The sequence below is a fragment of the Aulonocara stuartgranti genome, assembly GCF_965226115.1.
Source record: "Aulonocara stuartgranti genome assembly, chromosome: 12".
In the NCBI taxonomy this organism is placed as follows: Eukaryota; Metazoa; Chordata; class Actinopteri; order Cichliformes; family Cichlidae; genus Aulonocara; species Aulonocara stuartgranti.
Genome location: NC_138948.1, coordinates 38,313,510 through 38,336,977, shown reverse-complemented (window position 1 = coordinate 38,336,977; position 23,468 = coordinate 38,313,510). Strand labels below are relative to the sequence as shown.

Below are 23,468 nucleotides of genomic sequence, written 5' to 3'. Positions count from 1 at the left end.
GACACCAATGTTCCCTCTAATGTTTCATGTGTCTGAGCGAACACACAAACTCATTGAGTGGCCCCTTGGACTGTGGTCACGCCAGCATCGAATCCATCCAAGTCACATGGTTTATTAAAATAATCAAATTACAGCATTTACATGTATGTTAGACTGTGGCGGACCACCAGGTGGCTCCACTCACACCCAAGTTGAAGGGAAGTGCTGGGGTGGAGATTTTGGCGCTCACTGTATGTGAAGTTCTACAGAGCAGTGGCGGAGCGGGGGGGGGGTGGCTTACTGGGCTTAAGCCCGGGTTGTTTTGTCAGAAGCCCGGGGTCTTTTGGAGTGTAATTTTTTCATAGTTAGATGCCTGGCTGACAACTGTATAAAGCAAAAACTACACACAATATTCGAAGCACATAGTGCACACTGTGGGAATTTACGACTGTGCGTGAATCCCCCCTGATATTGGTATGATCCGAGCTCAGGCACTAAGCGGGGGGCGGGGCAGCTGCTGCCTGCGAGTGCGCTGTTGGAGAAACGCAGCCAGGCAGACAGAGGAGAACTGAAGTTCGACCAGGTACCAAAGCAAATCATTCGTACTGTACAAATAATGTAAATATGACGGTGAATCACGAAAGATTGATATCAAACTGATCACTTGACCAATATTACGTTACTTGCTCTTCGAATGAATCAACAAATGGCGAAATGAAAAGCTGAACAACAACAAAGCTGTTTCTTTAGAGAGTCTCAGCTTACATGTGTTTATTTCATATTTTCAGTTGTTTCCCTCCACGGCTAAACAAAGCGTTTCAGTTATGTACTGATGAACACAACAATGGACATAAGGAGCTTCTTTCAAAGAAAAACTCTGGTAGATGTTATTTTATATATTATGCTTTGTATGTTGTTCAGTATAAAATAAATAAATATTGAAATATCTTTTGAATTAGTTAAATGTCAGAATAAAGAGAGACAGAGCTTCTATTTTTTATCACTTTCATCAAATGTAGGAGTACATGTACACTAAGTTTATTGTTAATTAATAAGAAACTGCAGACGATTCCATCCTGAGCTGAAGAAGCTTCTGATTGGTTCGTAGAGTCCATGTGAGTAAACTGGTGGCACAGCTGTGGATGCATATAAGGCAAAACACAGAGCCTGTTTCTGTGACATGGGAACATCAAGAGATGTCAACAAAACACCAGGAAGAGAACTGTGGAGCTCCATAAGTGTGGCTCAGTTTGAATACAATTTGGTGCCATTTACAATTAAGAAATACAGATAGTTTCTCTCTTTACTCTTAAAGTTAACAAATGTGTTTTTATATTTATCTAAAAAATAAACATTTAGTCTAATTTGATGTTACAATTAAAAAAGTGTTTGTGTGTAAATATCTGGTTTCAACTGTATATTTGATGATTGTCAGCACAAAGAGGGAGAGAGGAACACACAGAGAGAGGTGAAACAAGAGCAGGTGAGACACACATGTTAGTCACATGGTTGTTTACCAGAAGTATCACCGTATCACAGGTCCTCATGTATCTCGTACCTAGTGTTTCTTTTTAGGTTTACTATTTTTCAAATTCTATATTTATTAAGTTCTGCAGCTTGTTTGCACAACAAGACTAAATAATTATATAAACTTTTCTCAATCTAAATATTGGACTTTGGTAGAATTAAAAAATAAGTGTAGTGCAGGTCTATGATGATTTTTAGTGCTACTATCATCTAGTTCTGATTCTGGTTCTGTCTTGGTTAAGTCCCAAGTAGTCCTGATTTTGAACTGTTGTAGTCCTGTTTTAATTCCGGATCAGTTCTGGGCCTGGTTGAATTGGGGTTTAGTCCCTGTGTCTTGATACAGCCCTGATTTTGTTCTGCCTTGCTGCTTAATTAAAAACCTAGCTTAAGGTGTCCTGTATATGTGATATATTTTTTTCCTATATGAAGTCATTCTTTTTTGAACAAAACTCAAAACAGAGCCGATTAATCTTTCAGTCATTTCTACCTATTCTACCTATTCTAAAAAAAAAAAAAATCCCACATGCATACTACCCTTTAGGGCTAAGCCCCAGGTGTTTCAAATGTCTGGCTCCGCCTCTGCTACAGAGTCAGTTAATAAAGTTGGAGTGAGACATTGAGACCTCTCCTGTCGTTATTACATACCTCCACATTGGTGACCCCCACATTGGTGGCCTGAAAGCATCGGCTGCTGCCGGACTTCCACCTCCGCTGATGGCTGCGTTTGCTGTAGCGCTTAAATTGCCGGATTTTTGGCTTCACGACCCTCCTTTATGGTTCGTGCACGTAGAAGCTCAGTTTGCTCTTCATGGAGTTTCAGCCGACGATACTAAATACCAGAGGTGGGACCAAGTCATTGTTTTGCAAGTCTCAAGTATTTATCCTCAAGTCACAAGTCAAGTCTCAAGTAATGTCAGGCAAGTCAGAGTCAAGTCTCAAGTCACTGGTGTAACAGTCCGAGTCAAGTCACAAGTCTGAAACTTTGAATTTCAAGTCCTTTCAAGTCTTTAAAAAAAAAAAAAAAAGCATGTTGCAGTTATATGCTAAATGTAAATGTTAGACCAGCGGTCGCCAACCCCCGGGCCTCGGACCGTTTGGTGAGTCGTTTGGTGCCGGGCCGCGAGAGTTGAGGCTCAGGTGTGAAATGTCTGGTTTTCAGGGTTTTTATCGGTTTTCAGCGTTATTTTGTTATCGTTTTTATCGTTTACTCTGGTTTCCTGGGTCTTTCACGTGTGTTATGAATAAATCTTCTTTTTTTCGGTCCCGGTACTAGTTTTATTTTGTTGTATTTATCCGCGACACCTTAAAGGCCGGTCCGTGAAAATACTGTCGGGCATAAACCGGTCGTGGCGCAAAAAAGGTTGGAGACCGCTGTGTTAGACCATGTAATTTTTAAATCTGTGTTTTTCTCAACACATGACAAAATAGTGAACTTAGAAAATATACACAAATTGTGAAATTGCACCTCTATAAAATGCAGCTCAATTAAACCTAGCTCCAAGAATAATTTTCACCGAAAGTTCTGAGATAAGCTGCATGTTATTCTTGGATGCGCTTGTAGGACCGGCTTTAAAATCGCATGACAAAAATATCATACACATTAAAAAAAAAACTGTATCTCCAATGGAGCCTGGACAACATTTGCTAGTTAGATGAAGTCAGCTATCTCATCGTAGCAAAAGAGAAGCCCCGCCTACTGTTCTTTATGCAACTTCAACTGTCGGACAAAGTTGGAAGTTGTTCCATATCTTTCTGTGATTCTCTTCTTACATGTTTTGCATGTTGCATTTCGGTTTTTTGTTGACTACTTAATAATTTATGTACCTGAAAAAAATAACTCTTTGCAGCATTTTTGAGCGTTTTTTTTTCTTTTAATAAAAACATCTGGTTAATTTGATTGGCTGTGCTACAGCTCACGCACACATATGTACGGAGTGTGGTTTGAATAAATGAATGAATGAATTGAATTAATGGTGCACACTTTCTATATAATATGCGTGTTAACTTTTATATTTGGGTGAAATATCAAGTCTCTTCAAGTAAACCGGTTCAAGTCCAATTCAAGTCCCAGGTCATTGGTGTAAAAGTCCAAGTCAAGTCACAAGTCTTAGAACATCTAAAGTCATAAAATTAATGACTCGAGTCTGACTCGAGTCCAAGTCATGTGACTTGAATCTACACCTCTGCTAAATACCACCATGTGGTGGCCTCACTTGACCCGCTGTCAACCCGCTGCGTGATGACTCTCCTCCGGGACCCCCCAGCCCAGGCAAGTACACCGCCCTCAAGGCGCTGCTGCGGCGTTACTCCCTCTCTGATGCTGAGCGGGCCGAGAAACTCCTTTCCCTCGCAGGCCTGGGCGACGGCACCGCTCTCGAGCTCATGGAGAGCATGCTGTCCTTACTGGCCACGGATGACGGAGGATTCCTCTTCACCTACCTCTTTCTCCGACAGCTGCCGGCTCCAGTGCGCGCTGGCCTTACCAACTCCCCGCTATTGGCCACGAAGGATTACCGCTCCCTTGCGGAAGAGGCGGATCACATCCTCCTGGCTACCAGGAGTTTCGGCGTCCAGGCGATTGTCCCGGACTTATTGGTGGGTAACTGGTGCGTAGAGAACAGTCCAACCCTGCCAGGAAATATGTGCTGGGGAAGGAATGGTATTAAGACACTTTTTATACTTTTTATAGGTAACGAACAATTTCAGAAAAAGAACTGAGGGGCGTACAGGAAAAAGTTGAGTCCAAGTTGTGTAAATGGACATGGTTGCTACCCCAGCTGTCATATAGGGGTAGGGCTCTGATTGCCAATAATCTGGTTGCCTCGTCCCTGTGGCACAAGCTTGTGGGGTTGGTTCCACCTGCTGGGCTGTTCAGCGTCTCATTGTGGATTTTTTCTGGTCCGGGCAGCATTGGCTTAAGGCATCTGTACTGTTTCTTGCCGTGTCAGAGGGAGGTCAAGGACTTGTGGATATCATGGCCAAGACCACTGCGTTCAGATTACAAACTGCTCAGAAGCTGCTTTATGGAAGTAGTTACTGTTGGCTGCCCTTGGCTCGGCTGCTTCCCCAGAAAGCTGGATATCCTGGACTGGATAAGCATCTGTTTTTGCTTAAAACAGCAGAGCTTGATATGATGGGTTTAACACCTTTTTATCATTCAGTGTTGGATGCTTGGAAAACGCTGAAGATTTTCCGTGATCCTGACCCTAGACCTGGCTGGGGATTTTTGAAGAACCATTGTTTCACAATGACTTTTTGTTTGCTGTCATCACCTACAATAAGGACCAAGTTCATTCAAGCTGGGATTGTGAAACTGGGTCACCTCGCAAAACTATCGATAGAAAGGATGTGCAACCTTACTAACATCAAGTCCACCAGAATCTTAAAGAGGATCCTGGAAGACGTCTGGGAGTCCTTACCTGTGTCACTGAAACTATTTGCTGAAAATTGCAATCTAGCTGACCAGTGGCATAATGGGTACGAGTACGTATTTCCAGTACTTTCAGCTGCGCCAGCTTTTGATGGATGGCATGAGGAGAATGGACTGGTGTCGGGTGTTCTCAGTTCATGTGGGAAGAAGCACCTGTATCAGAGTTGTGCCAAGGTGCTGAACTTGTGCTCGGGGGGTCAGGGAGTCGAGGTGGACACAGGTTTTTGGTTCAGACCTTGCCCCGAAGGGCAGATGGAGGGTCCTGTATAAGCCACCTGTTGAGAAACAGGTTGGTGACCTCCAGTGGAGGATTATACATGGATTTATAGCTACGAACAGACACACAGCTAGACCCGACTACTAGGGGTGGATGTCTATTTTGTGAACAACAGGAGTCGCTGTCACTTGTTTTTGTCCTGTGTGAGGTTAAAAAGCCTGTTTAGTTTATTGCAGGAATGGGTGGAAGCCCTGGGTGAGCGTTTTTCTATGGCAGTTTTTGTTTTTAGTCTTAAGTACAGAGCTTTGAAAAAGAAGACTCATGTCTTAATCAATTTCCTTCTTGGTATGGCAAAGTTCGCAATTTGGAAAACGAGGAAACATGAAATGCTTGGACAGGGTTGGACTGATGCAGCACTTAGTTTTAAGGGCTTAGTTGCATCGAGATTGAAAGTGGATGCTTTTTATCGTGTTGTAATCTACAGATGTTTACAGATTTGTGGTGTATTAGAGATGTTTTATGTTCATTGAGGGAGGATGGTGCACTTGTTTTGCATTTTTAGAGTGATATTATTATTCAGTGTATTTGTTTTGATAACTACACGTGGATCTAAGTGTGTGTGGTTTTTGGGTGGTGTTTTTGTGATGCTTCCTTTGACTTTGTGAGCGTTTTGTTTGTATTATTGAATTGTGATATGAATAAATGTGTTTGTTAAAGGTCAAACGTCTTTCTTTCTTTCTCAGGATGTACCAACCTGTAGAGTTCGCTACTCTAATATTGCAGCAGTTTCTTGGATGCATTTCCTCTGTTTTGGCAGTTTACGGATGGCTTGTTCCACCTGCTCCCTTGACTGCGTGTTGTCTGTTCACAGTAAAATCTTCCACATGCAAGCACCACACCTCATGATGTGCTGTGCAGGAGACAGGAATAGGACGCAAACGCAGGACTCACAACACAAAGGGGTGAACTAAAGGAGGCAGTAAAACATCTGGACGTTAGATAAGGTTAAACGACTCGATTCCCTTATTTGAAGGTAAATACCTTAGTATTAGTAGGTAAATATAGTTATGCTGGAATTACAAATAATTAAAGCGTACTTAGGGCCTTAGTCTCATGCCAAAATAGGAACCCCACATTTTGTTGTGTTTTGTTGTGCTATTTAAACATATTATAAGGTGTCATGTTTAAAGTATTAGTTCTTTTCAAGTTACTAATCAGGATACCACTTTTGTTGCTTTTCATTAAAAAAAGCAAAGACCTAAAAACGGAGAGCAGTGAATAATGCAATAACTGAATGCTGCCATTCATTTATTGCATTATTCACTCCTGGACTGTGTGAAAGCTGCGCCACAGCTGAATGCTGACACTGTAAAGGACAGAGTGAGGGAGACAGACACCAACAGATTACCAACGTGGTAGCCTCCGTCTCAGTCCGTGTAATCGCCTAATTAATTCTCACTATTAAAACAATAATAGCAAATTTACATTTCATAGTACAGAGTTAATAAAAACATATTGTTCTCTTCTCTCTCTGCTGTCTTCTCCCAGTGGAGCCCAGCTCATCATATTTATATCAATATTCAAAATGTTCAACCAAAAAAAGGTATAACCCCAGATGTGTGAGGATGCTTTGTTACAGGCAGCACAAGAGTAAGAAAGAAAAAGTGAATTAAATAAAAGAATAAATAAGTCCAATAATGTGCAAAAGGCCAAAACTAGAAGAATGCGACTGGCCTGCACCGCGTTCGATGAACTAGAATGAAATATGATGTCATCAAACGACTAAAAGGATGTTTGATGACATCATATTTCATCAAAATATGGATGCATGACAAGGAACATGCAAACGCGGTGTAGCTTTCACACAGTCCCGGAGTGAAGACTTTAGAAAAGTCCAAGAAAAGATGACTTGTGTCTTGAAGAAGCTCAAAATATTTGACTCCATTGGGCACGTGACTCGTTTTTATAATCGGAGCGAGAGGTCCACAGCAGCAGAGCTGCAGATGTGTGGGACGAAGCTCACTGTTGCAACAAACACAAAGCATAAGAAGAGCCTCTGTTCAGTGTAAGTTACAGTTCAGAAACAGTCGTTTAATCAGACACACGCTTCAACGGCGTTATTAAAGGTTAAGTTCACATATGAATCTGATGTTTACATCCCAAAACATACAGTTTAGATTTATTTTAAACTATGAATGCTCAAAACTCCAGTGGCTGTAGGTGACATACAGTTGTTAAAGTCCATGACAGACTTGCTTTTATCCGTCAAGCTCACAATCTCAGACATGAAAGATGACAGTTACTCTTTTTTTAATGATAACATCTGCAACAGGGAAAAAAGCCCACCAGTACCAGAGTAATAACCAAACCAGGACTGCAGCTAGCTGTGAAAGAAGAAGCAACACAGGAGTTGTTGATGACAGGACAACTCAGTTATCACGAAACATGAGATCAGTTTAAAGAACATATCAACACGGTCAGTGAGAGAGCCATATTTTTGTAATGTGCTGATTCCAGAAGCCATGAAAAAATTACAAGTTCATCTGCAAATCATAAAACATGGAGCGTACCCACGTATTACTGCAAATGTGATCTGAAGGTCCCTGTTAGTGTCACAGTGATAGGAGTGCAGTTGTTGTCAGGAATTCAAATCCACCGTTCAGGCTGTTACAATGCTGCTCATGTTCACTGCAGGTGGAGTTATTGTTCTTATTATACACAGTGCCCCATTTACAGAGGATCTTCTCACCAGAATGCACAACATAATAACATGTTACAATAATATTCATAAAAATAATAAGAATATAAATAAAAATACTAATATGTAAAACAGAAAAGAAAGCGACCACGTGTACAGTGTCAGAACAAACGAGAGGAGGAGGCATCACCATGACAACACCCGTGTACATTCACCTGGTAACATCAAAGAAGGCAAGAAGGCCTCCTGCTCCCCCACAGGTCCATGCACGCCCCCTTACAGGGTGCACCCCCCCCACGCAGAAAAAAGAAAGAAAAAGATTTAAACAAACGAACCAACACAGCAGTTTGTAGCTGCCTTCAAAATAAATCTTACCACAGAAAAACAGGGTGTATTATCATCATCACAGCATGCTCTCAAGGCAGGTCTACAGAGTAACAAGGACCCTTTGTGATTAGGGGGTGATTCCAGTCAGCTCAGAGACACCAGTGGAATCAAAGACTTGGTTTTTAACATTTCATAAAGGGTTCAAATTCACACACTCAAAGTATAATGTTGTCGTCCTAGTGCAGAGTCCATCTGAAGCCTGAAATACTGAACCTCAGGTGCTGTGTTCAGAGAGTTTTGGTCCTCTTCAGGGTCGCGGTGCCATACTCTCAGGAACGCATAGCTCAGACCAGTGGGATCAGGGGTCCCCCCTCTGCCCTCCCCTCTGCTCTCTGATGTGAAAGTAGCTCATTTTAACAGAGGGTGTCTGTATTGAAAGAGAGCTGCACCTGCCAAACACACACAAATATACACACCAGAAAATCACTACACGTGCTAACACGTAGTGGTGATGTCTTTGTCAGGGAGCGTGCATAAGAAAATCCAGTGTTTGTTTGAGAACAGTGTGAGAAAGTTCTTGGTTCAGACCTGCAGCTCATCTGCAGAGTCTGCACATACTACCTGTTGCTCCACAGTCTGAAGTCTGACAGACTAACCACCTGTTCAGGGTGCAATCCTGTTCTGTTACCTGATGATAGATGGGCTGAGACCCTGTGTGAACACTTACATTTATGTAACACTGTCAGCGTTAGATGGTTCGCTCCTTTAGAGGCCACTGCTGCATTGAAAACAGGCTGAATGTGTTTAAATCATTAGCTTTTACACGTGTAGAGGAAACCATGCTGGTTAAGCACATTTGTTTACTCTGCTGGTGAAAAGCTACTCCAGTGTTAACTCTTCACTGTTGTCTCCTGAGGTTTGTGCTGTGGTGATGAGGGTCATTGAGTACCTGTCCTTCTACAGTAGTAGCAGTGTTTCCATTGCTTGCTGCAAGCTACACTGATGCTACAACATCTCGTGGTAACACTACAGTATGTCCTAGCCCAAGTTCTGGGTGATGTCTCTTCCACACACTATAGCTCTGTTTGTCTCATGTTACTGACCTTCCAGACACAGATGTGGGGCCTGCTGCACCTTCACCTGTGTACCCCTCCCTCTGAACTTCAATGAACAGAGAAACAGAAAACTCTAGGCAGGATCTGCTCACCCGTTCCTCTTCGAAGCTAATGAGACCTTCATCATCATCGCTCTCCAGCTCTTCTGGCGCCTCACTGATCAGAGCGTTGAGTTCTGTGTTGGCCGTTCGAGACTTTAGAAGGCTGAAGATGCGCTGCAGGGGGGACTTTCCACTGCCCAGTGGCGACACATCCTGCTGCTCAAGGTTATCGCTTTGTTTCTTGGCAAAGTTAACAAACACCTGGATGGAAAAAGAGATCCTGTACTTTATTTTTTATTTAAGATATTCCTTTTTGAAGTCTTGGATGAAACTGAGTCACTCACATTATCCAGAGTAGTCTGACTGACAGAGTAGTCCTCAATACCCAGCACCTCCACCACCTGCTCCATCTTACTAAAGACCTGAGCCAGGGACATGCGCTCAGACTTCAGCTGGTACTGCACCTTGGTGTGGTGACGCTCCTGCAAATATGATAACACGGTTTACAGTTTACCACATTTTTCAGCTGTGGTATTGTAACTGTGGCCAGTGACTCCAATTATAGGGATATGGACCAGCTCTTGATCCTGTGGGTATCACCTATTAGGTTAGTAATTAGTAGCTAACTCAAGCTGGTGTTGAGGATACTGGCCTAGCTTTAACTGCCTACGACCGGATGCCTGCCCTGTTTCACCTGAATGTAGGGCTGCCACAAACGATTATTTTGATAGTCGACTAGTCACTGATTATTTTTGCGATTAGTCGACTAATCAGATCATCATCCATTGGACGTAAAACTTACAGCTTATTGCACCAGCAGCATCTGCTCTCATAACTATCATTAGCTTACAGCTTTAAGTGTTTATGGTCTGTGCTAACTAAAAATAAAGACAAGATGATAGTTTATTAAATTTTAATGAAATTTGCAGATTGTTTCGGTGGAGTTTAATAAACTCCTTGCTATCTAAAATATAACAGGACACTGGAGTAAATTCTCCAGCATCTCACACTTCTGATAATCAGCTGTCTGCTTGACGTTTATTCAGCTGTGTAAAAACTATAACTTTAATCTCAGCCAAACCGATTTACTCAGGAACAAATAAAATACTAAAAAAGCCAAACAACAACATTTTGAAGTTATCTAAGTGACTCATATATCATGTTTAACCTGAGTAGTGAAAGACGCGATTTGCCGGGAGTCCGGTGTTCTCACGGCTCTAGTGACCTAGCCCCCGGCTCGCTAACGAGCTAGTGGCTAACAGATGTCTCCGAAAACGTCGGAGCGCTTTTGAAAATATGTGGTGTCCTGATAAACTGAGCAGATATTTGAGGTTTACACAGCTACATTCTCGCCTGAAAATATGTTAAACGTTTATTTTGTGACCCAGAAAGAATAATAAGAGTAACATTAAAACTAACTAGCTGCCGCCATTGTTGGAAACTGAGCAGGGCCGCGCTATGAATTCTGGGATACAGCTTCTTCTTCTTCGGGGTTTAACGGCAGCTGGCATCCTTGTACATGCAGTGCTGCCATCTTCTGTTTCAGTCCGTTATTACACTCTTAAATCCTGCTACTTATTCCTGCGTCTTTTGTGATCTTACAAAGCTTCAAACGACGCGTCGACTATTAAATCAGTCGTCGACGATTTTGATAGTCGACGTAATCGTGACTAGTCGACTAATCGTGGCAGCCCTACCTGAATGCTACATGGACTGATTCTTATATAAAGAGTACAGAGTACTCACAGCGCTCTATACAACATGCCACATCCACACAAGCACTTTCTTCTATGCTTTAAGTGCTTACTATCTAACATTCACACACATTCATACTCGGATGGATGCATCGGTGAGCAACTTAGGGTTAGTATCTTGCTGAAGGCATGCAGACTGGGGCAGCCAGGGACTGAACCACCAACCTTCTGATCATGTACACCCTGAGCTACAGCCAGCCAAAGATGCACCCCACTAGAACCTAAAGTTCGGCACAGTCAACAGCTGTACCAGTTGTAGGAGGCTCCTTGCACTTGTTGAATGGACAGGTAAGTACTGAATGTCCACATCGTCAGACTTTATGTGCAGAGGTTTTATTACAGTGATATAGCACAGGCAAAGTAGCTTAATGAAACAATACAGATCTTCTAATTAAACCACACAAAACTTTACATTCTTGAATCGATTCTATGGCGATGCTAAAGATCTACCACCAGTTTTGGTATATAACCACACTCTTCAGGTAATATTTGCTCTTTATTATATTTATTAAACCGTGGTATTATTTTCTCTCTGATGAGGATCTTTAGATCTACAATATAAAGCAGCTGTTGGGGTGAATTTACACTATATCATGAAAACACAACTGAACTGATAGTGAGGTTTAGTCTGGTGCTACGTCTGTCAGGTTGGTGCTCTGTGGGTAAAATGACGACACTGGAGAGTTGCTGTAACGTACCTTCAGCAGAGCCTCGGGGAAGTTTCTGTTGAAAAACCGAACCACCTCTTTGACGCTGGAGCTGCTCTTTGTCCTCACTGTGATCATGTAGCCATCTCCAAACCTATAACATGTTAAGAGAAGCATGACTGTGCCAAGTCAGGACATAATGGTACAATCATAAAGTTCTCCAACTCTGCCCCTTTAAAAAAAGCACCCCAACATATGTTATATGAGTACTGAGCGAGCCAGAACTGTAAACTTTTTTCTAATTCGGATTTTTTTAATATACCTTTGTCTTTTTTAACCTCATGAACGTGGGCAGCACTGTGCTGTGGTGATTAGCGCTGTTGCCTCACAGCAAGAACTGTTCTCCCAGTGTTTGCTGGGTACTGGGTACTCTGGCTTCCTCCCACAGTCCAAACACATGCAGTTAGTGGGGACCAGCTTAATGGGGAATCCCAAATTGCTCATGCGTGTGAATGGTGGTCTGTCAGACAGACTGGCGACCTGTCTGGGGTGCACCCTGGCTCTCACCCTTTGACAGCTGGCACATCTGTAGTCAACTATGAGACCTGAGTCTGTGAAGGTTCTCAGTCATCCAGGTCATCGTAGTCAAAGGAGCGACCATCTTTGAACAGATGGTTGCTTACGGGGTTTACGACACCAACTCTCTGCCATCTATAATCCAGTTTTGAGATCCCTTCCCAGACGCCTTAACGCCCACTCACATCCTGGGCCATCTGACCTCAGGAATTCGCATGATAAGATGGGGCCAGGTTTCACAATGAACACACCCGAAACTCTGGCTGATTGGGACCCACGCCCAGTTTCACACCTTGGCTCAGGTGATTAGAGGATCATCAGGGGTCCTTTTGTCCCTCTGTGGGGGGAAACTCCCACTAGGTTTATATCTGGGACTCTCCACCATTTGACCTTAGAACTGAAGAAGCTTCTCGGATGAGAGGTGAAACGTCTTCAAGCAACTTAAAGAAGTCCAGACGCTTTTCTTTGCAAGCTCCTTTGACTACGATGACCTGAGGTTAAGGGTGGTCTTTTGCGGTTGCCTGTGGGATCCCCTGGAAAATACCCAATTAAGCTTCAGTTTCTATGGGAGTATGCATGATGAAGCAGAGCTGCTTCTAAATGTGGACAAATGTAAAGATTTTCTGTCCTTGCATCCTCTGATAGCTAAAGAAATGATGGCAGCTGTGTGCAATGTCCTGGACAGAACAGACTGCAGGATCTGGTGCAGCTGCCACATAAACCTCGTCTGATTTTAAGGACTGCCTGTTTTTCCATGGACTGTGAGGATGAACTAGTGGAGACAGGGCATGAGTGCAGGATGAGGAGGAAAGCTTATATGTACTGTTCATTATACCAAAGGTAGAAACCTGATATTGATGACCTCACAGTACTCAAGCTGATTTTAAAATGATAAGTCAGAGCTGTGGATGAGCATGGTCAGGTTGTAAAAACAGCTGGAAAAAGATGAGATCACAGGAGAACAGTGTCTCACCTCAGATTTACTCCACCTCATCCCAAACCACCACAAACATCAGGTGAAAATACTCCTCCCTCACATCCAGCGTTACATCTCCTTCTACTGTCCAAGATCAGCTGTTCCACAGCCCAGGAGAAATTACTGTCCTCTTGTGGCAGTTGAAAGTCTCCATAACTGTGAAACATTAGACTGGAAATGCTGTTGTGGGTACTGGTTCGACATATACTCCCCAGCTGACAAACTCACCTCATGTACTTGTCTAACAGACCACCGAGCTAGCTGCTGGGCTGGATGGAGACAGAAATGACTCTTTAGAGTAAAAGCTGGCATGTGCCTGTGGTGGTGCTTGTTTCAAAGACAACGGCATTTCCTGCTCTACTGAGTTTAGATTTCATATTATTCACTGGTATGCAGCAGGATGTTTCAGAAGGAAAGTATTGGTTTGATGATGATGATAAGATAAGACACTTCAGGAGTGGGGGGTGTGGTGGGGTGGGTGACCAGAGTACTGCTTTCTTTCAGCAGACACTCCTCGTGTCTCCACGTCAGAATGTGCCACCATCATCTGTGCTCTACAGGGCCCCTCACAGAAGCTTACAATAGAGGTGGAAGGCAGAGCAGAAAACCAGAAAGTCACACCCTGAATCAGAAAATCACTGATACAGGAGATATAACATCAATCCCACCATGTCATCAAAACAGGGCTTTATCTATCTATCTCAAGCTTCCCTACAAGACCATGTGCCAGCCACAATCCTTCCCCTGGACATCTGGGAAGACACCAAACCTACTGACGATTGCAGAAATGGTCTGCTGGCTAAAACCGAGCTGGGATGTTCAGGAGAATGTGCAAAACTGTAATGTGTTCTATTGTACAAACTTCAAAACCAGCAACCAGCAGGCAAACACCAACAAACGATGGTCCAAAGGCTGCTAGGGATGTATGTGATGGGTCCATCCCCCAAGAAGATCAACCAAAGTGTCTTTGTTGACACCACTCCAGGTAAGTAGGATGATTCTCTTTAAGAAAGTAACATCAGAAGCTCTGACACAGTGGCCCCTATCTGATCCATTGTCCTCCTGGAAGTCATGAAACCCAGTTTGTCTCCTCACTCTTGCAGACAGAGTCCCAAACATGGACAAATGAACACATCCTCGGAGCAGTGCTGTGGAAAGAGTAAACTGCACCTTAAAAAAGAGACTCTTACACTGAAACCAGACAAACAGTGGGACAAATCCATGACTCCCAGTTTGCCCTAAATCCAGCTCTTCAGGTGTCCTCTGGTTTCTCCTGCAGAGCTGAATCTTTAATGACGACGACTCTTGGATGTGTTGCTGCACCCTCGAGATGTCACACATCAAACCTCTGGATGTGCCAAATCTCAGTGCTGCAGGTCCTGAGTAACCGTGTCTTCAGAAACCTGGACTATATAACTATGAGTAACTATGATTAAAGAAGGTCCTGACCTGTTCTTTAGGTGCTGGATGCTCCCCAGGCATTTAAACCTGCCATTCACCATAATGCCCAGTCTGGTACACAAGGCCTCACACTCCTCCATGCTGCAGATGTAGTGAAAACACTTTGGTGAAACATTTGTAACACAGATGGTATAACAGGAGGTGTTCCAGAGGAACATGCATGTCATTACTAAGCTTTATAACCTGTGTGACGTCAGCACTACAGAGCGTCCGGTCTTGATTATGTCCAGGATTAAATTCCAGAGGAACCTGCGGGCTTTCGGGTCCATCCCAGTGGTGGGCTCATCCTAAACACAAGCAAACACAACAATGTTTAAAACAGCGACAGACTCTGGATGGACTCTGAACCTTACTGCCTGGGACGTTGATAGGCTGGCATGTGTGATGTAGAAATGTTGGACAACTTTGGACTTTTTTACTATTTGACCAACTGGATGTTGGGTTGATGCTGTCTCCACAGGCTGTTCAGGGACACTCACTGCAGTCTTTAAGTAAAACTGGTTGCATATTTTCTGTATCCATGTTACACTTAATCATTAAAAATGATCACATATTACGATGTTTATATCAAAAGATTACTGTGTTGCACACAGACATTAAAATATAATCCAAGGTATGAGTAGAACTCGCAGAGTAACTAACTTATATAATACTATCACTACTTTTGTAATACTTTGTATACATGTATGCAATACTATCAAGTTTTAATAAAAATATTTATGAATGATCACTCAGATTACTGATTAGCCCCATAGTCACACATTCACATCGGCTCCATTTCAATGTTAAACATGCTTCCAAAAATGAACTAAAGCTTCAAACAGAATGTGAAGAAACCGGCGGATTGACCCTCTGATCTTTGTTACGCTGCCCCGAGCACAGAGAGCATCTATTCTTCTTACCAGGAAGATGAGTGATGGGTACCCGATGAGAGCAATGGCAGTGGAGAGCTTGCGTTTGTTTCCTCCACTGTAAGTGCCCGCTGGTTTGTCTGCATACTTGGACAGCTCCAGCTTTTCCAATGCCCACTGCACCACCTGCAGGGGGTAAAGAGTCATGTGAGCTGTTGAAATTCTGCTGTTCAGGCGATGAAGGAGACAACGGTAGGATATCCCCCCTTAATGTGGAACTGCATAACATTTGCTGAATTGTTCCAATATTTGATCCTCAGTTTGTATTCTCTGTCCTACATGTTGGGTCTGACTCTGACCGTAAGTATGGGTCTTTTACTAAATAACTGCGCAATCAGCAAAAGTTCTTGTAGGTTAACATGTCTGCATGTTTTGCTGGCTGTGTTAAGTGGATAATTACAAGACACCACAAAGTTACAAGCTACACAGAGTCCTGTGGAGTCTGATAAAAAAAATAACACAATTAAAATAACTAACTGTTGTATAAAACAGCAGTTATAAAGGTTATTGGGAAATAAAGGTCAGAGGAAGAAGATTACTGCATAAGACTAAACTTCAGCTCTTTTTCTTTGTAATTACTTCACAAAAAACGGTGATAAAACACGCTTCACAGAGTGAGCAAGTTTATCATGCACAGGATATTCTCTTCATTATCTTACTGCACAAAGTCCAACAACTGCCGTCACAATGTGAAGTCGTTTTTAGCTCAATGAGTCAACTCAGGTTTCACCTGCTCGAAAAATGAACCGGAAACTCAGTCATCACAAAAAGTTGCAATTAAGTTTTATCAGTTTAGATGGACCTCACCTGCTGCAGACACACGACTACAGGAGGGGGTCGGGGCTTTGTGAATTCGGTGGCTGTCAGGAGCTGAGGCTCTGACGGTAGGCTGGCCAGTTAGCAAACATGACCGTTTAACATCACCTCTTTGGCAGGACAAGAGCCTGAGGTCGAGGGTCTCTGAATGATTCAGTAGAGAATTGGGGTTCAACCTAGTGGAGGAAAGAGATATTTCCCCTTCATGTCAGGGATTGCATCCTGACTGGTGTCTGTGATTATAGTTCAGCTTACTGAGCCTTCATGTTCTTGGTTTTTGTTTTCTCCATGGGCAAGAAACAAAAACAACATGTAATAGTGGCTCTAGCAGATTTACATTTAGCCAGACTGATGGTCAAACCAGTTCAGGTGTCTTCATTTGCTCTTGTTACGAGTTCAAAATTGGGGATGGAAACAAGAGAAAAAACCACAATAACAACACTGGTCCGGTCGGGTTGAGTCAAACGATGATTTTAATGATCACACGTGTGGGAGATGGACACTGTATGCAGACAGCCTCAGATCTCAAAATGGTGGAGCATTGCTCAAACTTTTATAGCCTCTGGTGCCTCCACCTTATCATAAAAGCCTAAACATTCACATGCTTTCTCTCACACAGCGCCTAAGCTACGACCTTGGCTCCCTGTTTATCTGCTCCTGCTGAGATGGGGCAGAAAACTCCAGCATGTTCTCTTCTAATCAGACAAATAAGACAATAACTCTCTGCGAACAGTATTTCTTATAACTCAGCAGTATAATGCATCATAAAACAATGTCATTCATTCACAACAAGTCAGCAGTTTAATGTAATGCAAATCAGTTTAACTAATGCAATAGTTATCAGCTTCTTCTAATTCAGGAGAATAATGCAAACTAAAACTACATAATAATTCACAATCTTTAATTAGGGGTATAACATGGCATAAAATAATATTATAATCTAACACTCTACATGCTCCTCCCAGGTTTCACTGTAAACACCTACGTCGTCTAAATAAACTGCACTGCTTTATAATCCTGACACAACTGTATTCATTAATGTTTGAAAAGAAGCTGCTGCATTTCAAAGACCAAATGGCATGACAGCATATAAATATAGACCTGAAGGACAGAACAAATGTATTTGGCTCTCTGAGACGGAGGAACCTGTCGACGCCCTTTCTAAAGGTCAAACTTGCTCACAAAGTTTGTCGTGGCTACCTGGTCAATACAATCTTTCATTCTGGGAAGAGGATATGCACCTGGCTGTGTGACGCCATTAATTTAGCAAAAGTCAGTGCAAGACCTAAATTTGAAATCTGACTTCTACATCAGCAAACACAGAGATGAACAAGCAGAGGAAGAAGGCAACACCATTTTACCATTTACCTCAGATTCTAATATCTGTCGCTTATCAGGAGATGACCGGTAAAAATGCTGTTTAATAGGCTGAGTATCATCAATATCATGGTCCACTAAATGACCACAAGATGGTGTACCTGAGAACAGAGACAGATAAGACTCTATAATGTTCCCAAAAAGTTTATTCTGTTCATCTGGATGCAGCGTTTCCAGTGCATGTAACTGTCTGTTGTCAATCAGTTGTTCGGGTTTATCTTCATCCAAATGTACAAGTTGCCCAGAGCTTCCCACCAATTTTTTTAAGATGATGTTGCAGCATCCTATCTTCCAATACTCCTCCTTCCTCTCAAGCACCACCGAAGATGAGGTAAGGTTTTACCAAACATCCCTGTATCACCGCACATTAACATTTAAACAGCACAAAGAGATGCTGAGACGCTGTAGAAACAAAGTCTGCTCACCATCCGACCAACCACGTGAATCTACAAGCTTCTCAAACATACAAAAGAATATATCTGGGTCCAAATCCAGAACTCGAGCACCACACTGAGTGTGTTAGCGTGCAACCTACGAGCAACACGCTGGTAAGGGGCCACAACCAACCTATATTACATTTTAGGAGGTGCGGAGCAAACTTCTCCCCGAGTTACACACTGGGCTCTTTTTGCAGGCTGGAGAGGAACCCTCACTGACCACCAGATTACTGAACCAAATCAAGGTCCCACCCAGCATGTAAACTGAGCAACACGCCAGTAAGGACCACAGGTTACAGAAGACTCTAAGGCTGCAAACGTGTGACTCCATGAGCAACCCACCGGGCTCTCTTTATAAGCTAGAGAGAAACTCTGACTCACCTGACCCACCAACGTCAACGCCTTTCTAAAAGGAGAGTCATACGCTGTACATGTAATATGTAACATATATGTAACATATGTGAAAGAGAACTGGATTAGTACAAACCTTAATTTCAACCTTAAGTTGTACAATGATACACAACCAGATAGCAGGTATGTAACTAGCTCTGATTTCTGTCTCTGCTCAAGTACAAACAAACGAAGCGATAAGTTCTGTAACATCAAAAGAACCTGTTTATTAATCTCAATGGAAACAGGAAGCATAATATCAGCTGTTGTTGCTGTTGCACGCCTCACTTATCTTGCTCAAAGTAACATTAGAACCCTTCAGGCTTAATATATTGGATTTCTAAAGTGGGGCCGCCACATCTCCCTGCGACTAGTTGTGACTGGGTGGTGGCCGAGAGGTGACAGGTGGTGCCAGGGCTCAATGCCAATGCCTAGCCCCGCTGTACCACCTGGTTGTGAATCAGGGGGCAGGAGAGGATGCTGAACATGGCACAGTGATCCCAAAAGCATGGTGTGGCATAGTGTGGGTAAGCTGGGAGAGTATGACAGTGGCCCTGCTGTATGAGAGCTTCAATTCAGACCATCGGCAGAGATCTGACAGCATTTCGAGGGAGGCTGGAGGCAGGCCGCTCTCTCCGGTAAGTCCAAAGGTGGAGGTCTCTGCTTCTACATTAATAGTGGCTGGTGCACAGATGTGACAGTGATTGCTCAGCACTGCTCTTCCTCTCTGGAATATCTTTTTATCCACTGCAAACCGTTTTATTCTCCGCGGGAGTTTGCTTCATTCATCCTGGCCGCTGTTTACATCCCGCCAGACGCAGATGCGCAGGCAGCTCAGTGCGCACTCGCGGAGCAGATTCTCCACACGGAGCGGACATTCCCGGACTCTCTCATCATTGCTCTTGGGGACTTTAACAAAGCCAATCTGAGCCATGAGCTTCCGAAATATAAGCAGTATATTAAATGCCCAACCAGAGAGGAGAGGACATTGGACCACTGTTACAGCACGATCAGCGGGGCCTATCGCGCGGTGCCCCGCGCTTCACTCGGACTTTCTGATCACGTCATGATCCACCTAATCCCCGCGTACAGACAGAGGCTGAAGCTCTCCAAACCTGTCGTGAGGACTAAAAAACTGTGGAGCAACGAGGCTGTGGAGGAGCTTCGCACGTGTTTGGAGACCACAGACTGGGACACAATGAAGGCTGCTTCTAACAGCTTGGACGAGTTTACGGACACTGTCACCTCCTATATCCACTTCTGTGAGGACAGCATTGTGCCATCACGCACCAGGGTGAGTTATAACAATGACAAACCCTGGTTTACTCCTAAACTCAAAAAGCTGTGGCTGGAAAAGAGAAAGGCGTTCAGAAGCGGAGACAGGGACTGCTACAGAGAGGCCAAGTACAGGTTCACTAAGGAAGTGGACATTGCTAAACATCAGCACTCTGAGAAGATGCAGCAGCAGATCTCAGAGAATGACTCGGCCTCTGTGTGGAAAGGTTTTAGGAATATTACAAACTACAAGCCTAAAACCCCCCACTCCACTGATGACTTGCTCTTAGCCAACACCCTTAACGACTTCTACTGCCGTTTAGACGAGCCATCAGGCAGCCTTCACACCTCCAACGACCCCAACAATAGAGGCACTTTGGACACTCATTCCCCCACCTCTCCCCCCTCCATAGAGCCATCACCACCTTCAAACACTTCACCTGCAACACCCCCCTCCTCACCCCACACAAAAGAGGATTTCACACCACCTCCTCCCACCACAACTCTTCATATTCATGAAGCAGATGTGAGGAAGCAGTTTAAGAGTCTGAATGCTCGGAAAGCTCCCGGCCCAGACGGCGTGTCTCCTGCCACCCTCAGACACTGTGCAAACGAGCTGGCCCCAGTGTTTTCTGGCATCTTCAACTCCTCACTGCAGGCATGTCATGTGCCTGCCTGCTTCAAGTCCTCCACCATAATCCCTGTCCCCAAGAAACCTAGGATCACTGGACTAAATGACTACAGACCCGTGGCTCTGACATCTGTGGTCATGAAGTCATTTGAGCGCCTAGTTCTCTCCCATCTCAGGACCCTCACGGCCCCCCTCCTGGACCCCCTGCAGTTTGCATACAGAGCCAACAGGTCTGTAGATGACGCCATCAACATGGCCCTACACTTCATCCTGCAGCATCTGGACTCCCCAGGAACCTACGCCAGGATCCTGTTTGTGGACTTCAGCTCTGCCTTCAACACCATCCTTCCAGACCATCTCCGAGGCAAGCTTTCCCAGATGAATGTGCCTGATCCCATCTGCCGGTGGATCACTGACTTCCTGACGGACAGGAAGCAGCATGTGAGGCTGGGAAAGAATGTCTCGGACTCCCGGACCATCAGCACCGGCTCCCCTCAGGGCTGTGTTCTTTCTCCTCTGCTCTTCTCCCTGTACACCAACTGCTGCACCTCCACCCACCAGTCTGTCAAGCTAATCAAGTTTGCAGATGACACCACCGTTATCGGACTCATCTCGGACGGGGACGAGTCTGCCTACAGGAGGGAGGTTGAACGTCTGGTGTCTTGGTGCAGCCACAACAACCTGGTGCTGAATGCCCAGAAGACAGTGGAGATTATTGTGGACTTCAGGAAGCACACAGCCCCACTCCCCCCCATCATCCTGACTGACACCCCCATCACCTCTGTGGACTCATTCCGCTTCCTGGGTACCACCATCACCCAGGACCTGAAGTGGGAGCCCACCATCACCTCCGTCATCAAGAAAGCCCAGCAGAGGATGTACTTCCTGAGGCAGCTGAAGAAATTCAACCTGCCAACACGGACGATGATGCAATTCTACACTGCAATCATCGAGTCCATCCTCACCTCCTCCATCACCGTGTGGTACGCTGGAGCCACTATCAGGGACAAACAGAGACTGCAGCGTGTTGTGCGCTCTGCTGAGAAGGTGATTGGCTGCAGACTCCCATCTCTGCAGGACCTGTGCACCTCCAGGACACTGAGGCGTGCAGCTCGGATCTCAGCTGACCCTTCTCACCCTGGACACAGTCTGTTTGACCTGCTCCCCTCAGGCAGGAGGCTCCGGTCCATTCGCACCAGAACCTCTCGCCATAAGAACAGTTTCTTCCCCTCTGCTGTTGGACACATGAACAATAACCATATGACTGTTCCCACCACTAACACATGACCCTACGCTGTGTTCACTGCATCATTCCATGTTTGGCACTGATCACCACCTGCACTCATGTATATATCTTTCTACGTAGCACTCTTAATTCTTATTCTCATGTATATATCTCATGTATAGCTCATGCACATATCTTTCTACGTAGCACTTTTAATTCTTATCCCTACTTTTATTTTTTCATGTCTATTTAAGTGCTATTTATGACACTATGTTTGCACTGAAGCACCGCAGCAATTTCCTAATGTTGTAAACCTGCTCAACATTTGGCAATAAACCCCTTTCTGATTCTGATTCTGATCAAGTCCAAGTGAACCATTCTGCTCTGGTGGTTCCCTTTTCAAAAAAACTGTACCAGAGGTTGAGCTTTCAGAGGCAACTTATCTCTCAACCTTCCCAGTAATATCTATGCTAGTGTGCTGGAAGGAAGAGACTACCAGTTAGTCAAATCTTGGAACTAGGAGGACACAATGTGGTGTTCATCCTGTTTGTGGGACACTGAAGTCAGACTCCGCCAGGGCTGCTCTTTGCCATAACTTTTACAGGCAGCATTTCAAGGCGCAGGAAAGTGGCAGAGCGGTTTGCATATTGGTGGTCATGAGATGGTTATGAGCAGACGGACACTGTAGTGGAGAGAGAGCTGAGGATAAAAGTGATCACCTGTTTCATCTACATTTCTACCCTCAACCACGGTCACAAGCTGTGGGTACGGTTCCACCAAAGCTGCTACTCCTACACATCAAAATAAGCCAGATGAGCTGGTTGGATGCCCCCTTAGTAAAGGGTTTAGGGTATGTCCTATAGGGCTGTGCGATATGACCAAAATCTCATATCCCGATATAAGACATTTATCGTCCTGACAACGATATAAATCACAACAATGTAACATTTTCTATAAATTCTGTGAATCTCGGGCAGCTCGACTTGTGTGAAAGTGTCTCCAGCTGGGCGTCGTGTAGCTGGAGTCGAGTGTTTTCTTTCCACCATTTTCTTTCAAAGGTTTATTTTTTAGCACCTGACGGCTCTTTTTTGCTTCTCATCCGTAAACACTCTGCATACTCTTTCACCTGATTCAGTTTATTTTGAAAAATCTCAACAGGATCTTGAGCTTTATTGTGAAAGGTTTACGTGGAAAACAAACAAGCGGACAGCGGAGCCACGCGATGGTTTTACCGTCATTGTTGCTAACGACAACACGTAAAAACAGGTGCTTGTCTGTCTGTAGTGTGGTTATATTAAATATAAGAGAAAGAGAGAACTTTAAGAAATTAATACTACAGTGACCATCAGAACCATGAAAAATATTGCTGTAAACAGTTTATTTTACGACACCACAAAACAAACGACAGACGTTTTTATATCGTCATCCGATATATATCGTTATATCGAACAGCCCTAATGTCCTGCTGGGCAGAGGTCCCGGGGTAAACCCACACTACAGAGATGATGTCTCTGCTGGCTTGGAAACATCTTGATGTCCCCTCAGAGGTGACTGTGTAGTTGGAGGTCTGGGCATCTCTGCTGCTGCCACAGCAGAAAATGAATGATAAACAGATGGATGTCAGTCTGTCCAGATACAAAAATATAAACCATTACGAA

At 44.0% G+C, this 23,468-nt stretch overlaps 1 protein-coding gene and 1 long non-coding RNA gene across 2 annotated transcripts in view; one reads left to right on the top strand and one right to left on the bottom strand.

The window, feature by feature from the left end:
• Nucleotides 1-426: 426 nt before the first annotated feature.
• Nucleotides 427-1,782, top strand: LOC309718701. Its single transcript, XR_014280055.1, has 3 exons — nt 427-562; nt 768-859; nt 1,415-1,782. It is a non-coding gene; the product is annotated as an uncharacterized lncRNA (long non-coding RNA).
• Nucleotides 1,783-7,223: 5,441 nt separating this feature from the next.
• Nucleotides 7,224-23,468, bottom strand: part of abca2 (ATP-binding cassette, sub-family A (ABC1), member 2) — a 108,829-nt gene continuing 92,584 nt past the window's right edge. Inside the window, exons 42-48 of the mRNA XM_082555294.1 lie at nt 15,651-15,785; nt 14,932-15,035; nt 14,737-14,829; nt 11,787-11,889; nt 9,679-9,816; nt 9,386-9,595; nt 7,224-8,627 (exon numbers count right to left, since the gene is read on the bottom strand). Coding sequence (XP_082411420.1) covers nt 8,592-8,627; nt 9,386-9,595; nt 9,679-9,816; nt 11,787-11,889; nt 14,737-14,829; nt 14,932-15,035; nt 15,651-15,785 — 819 coding nt within the window. The 3' untranslated portion in view covers nt 7,224-8,591. The remainder of the gene's footprint in view (nt 8,628-9,385; nt 9,596-9,678; nt 9,817-11,786; nt 11,890-14,736; nt 14,830-14,931; nt 15,036-15,650; nt 15,786-23,468) is intronic.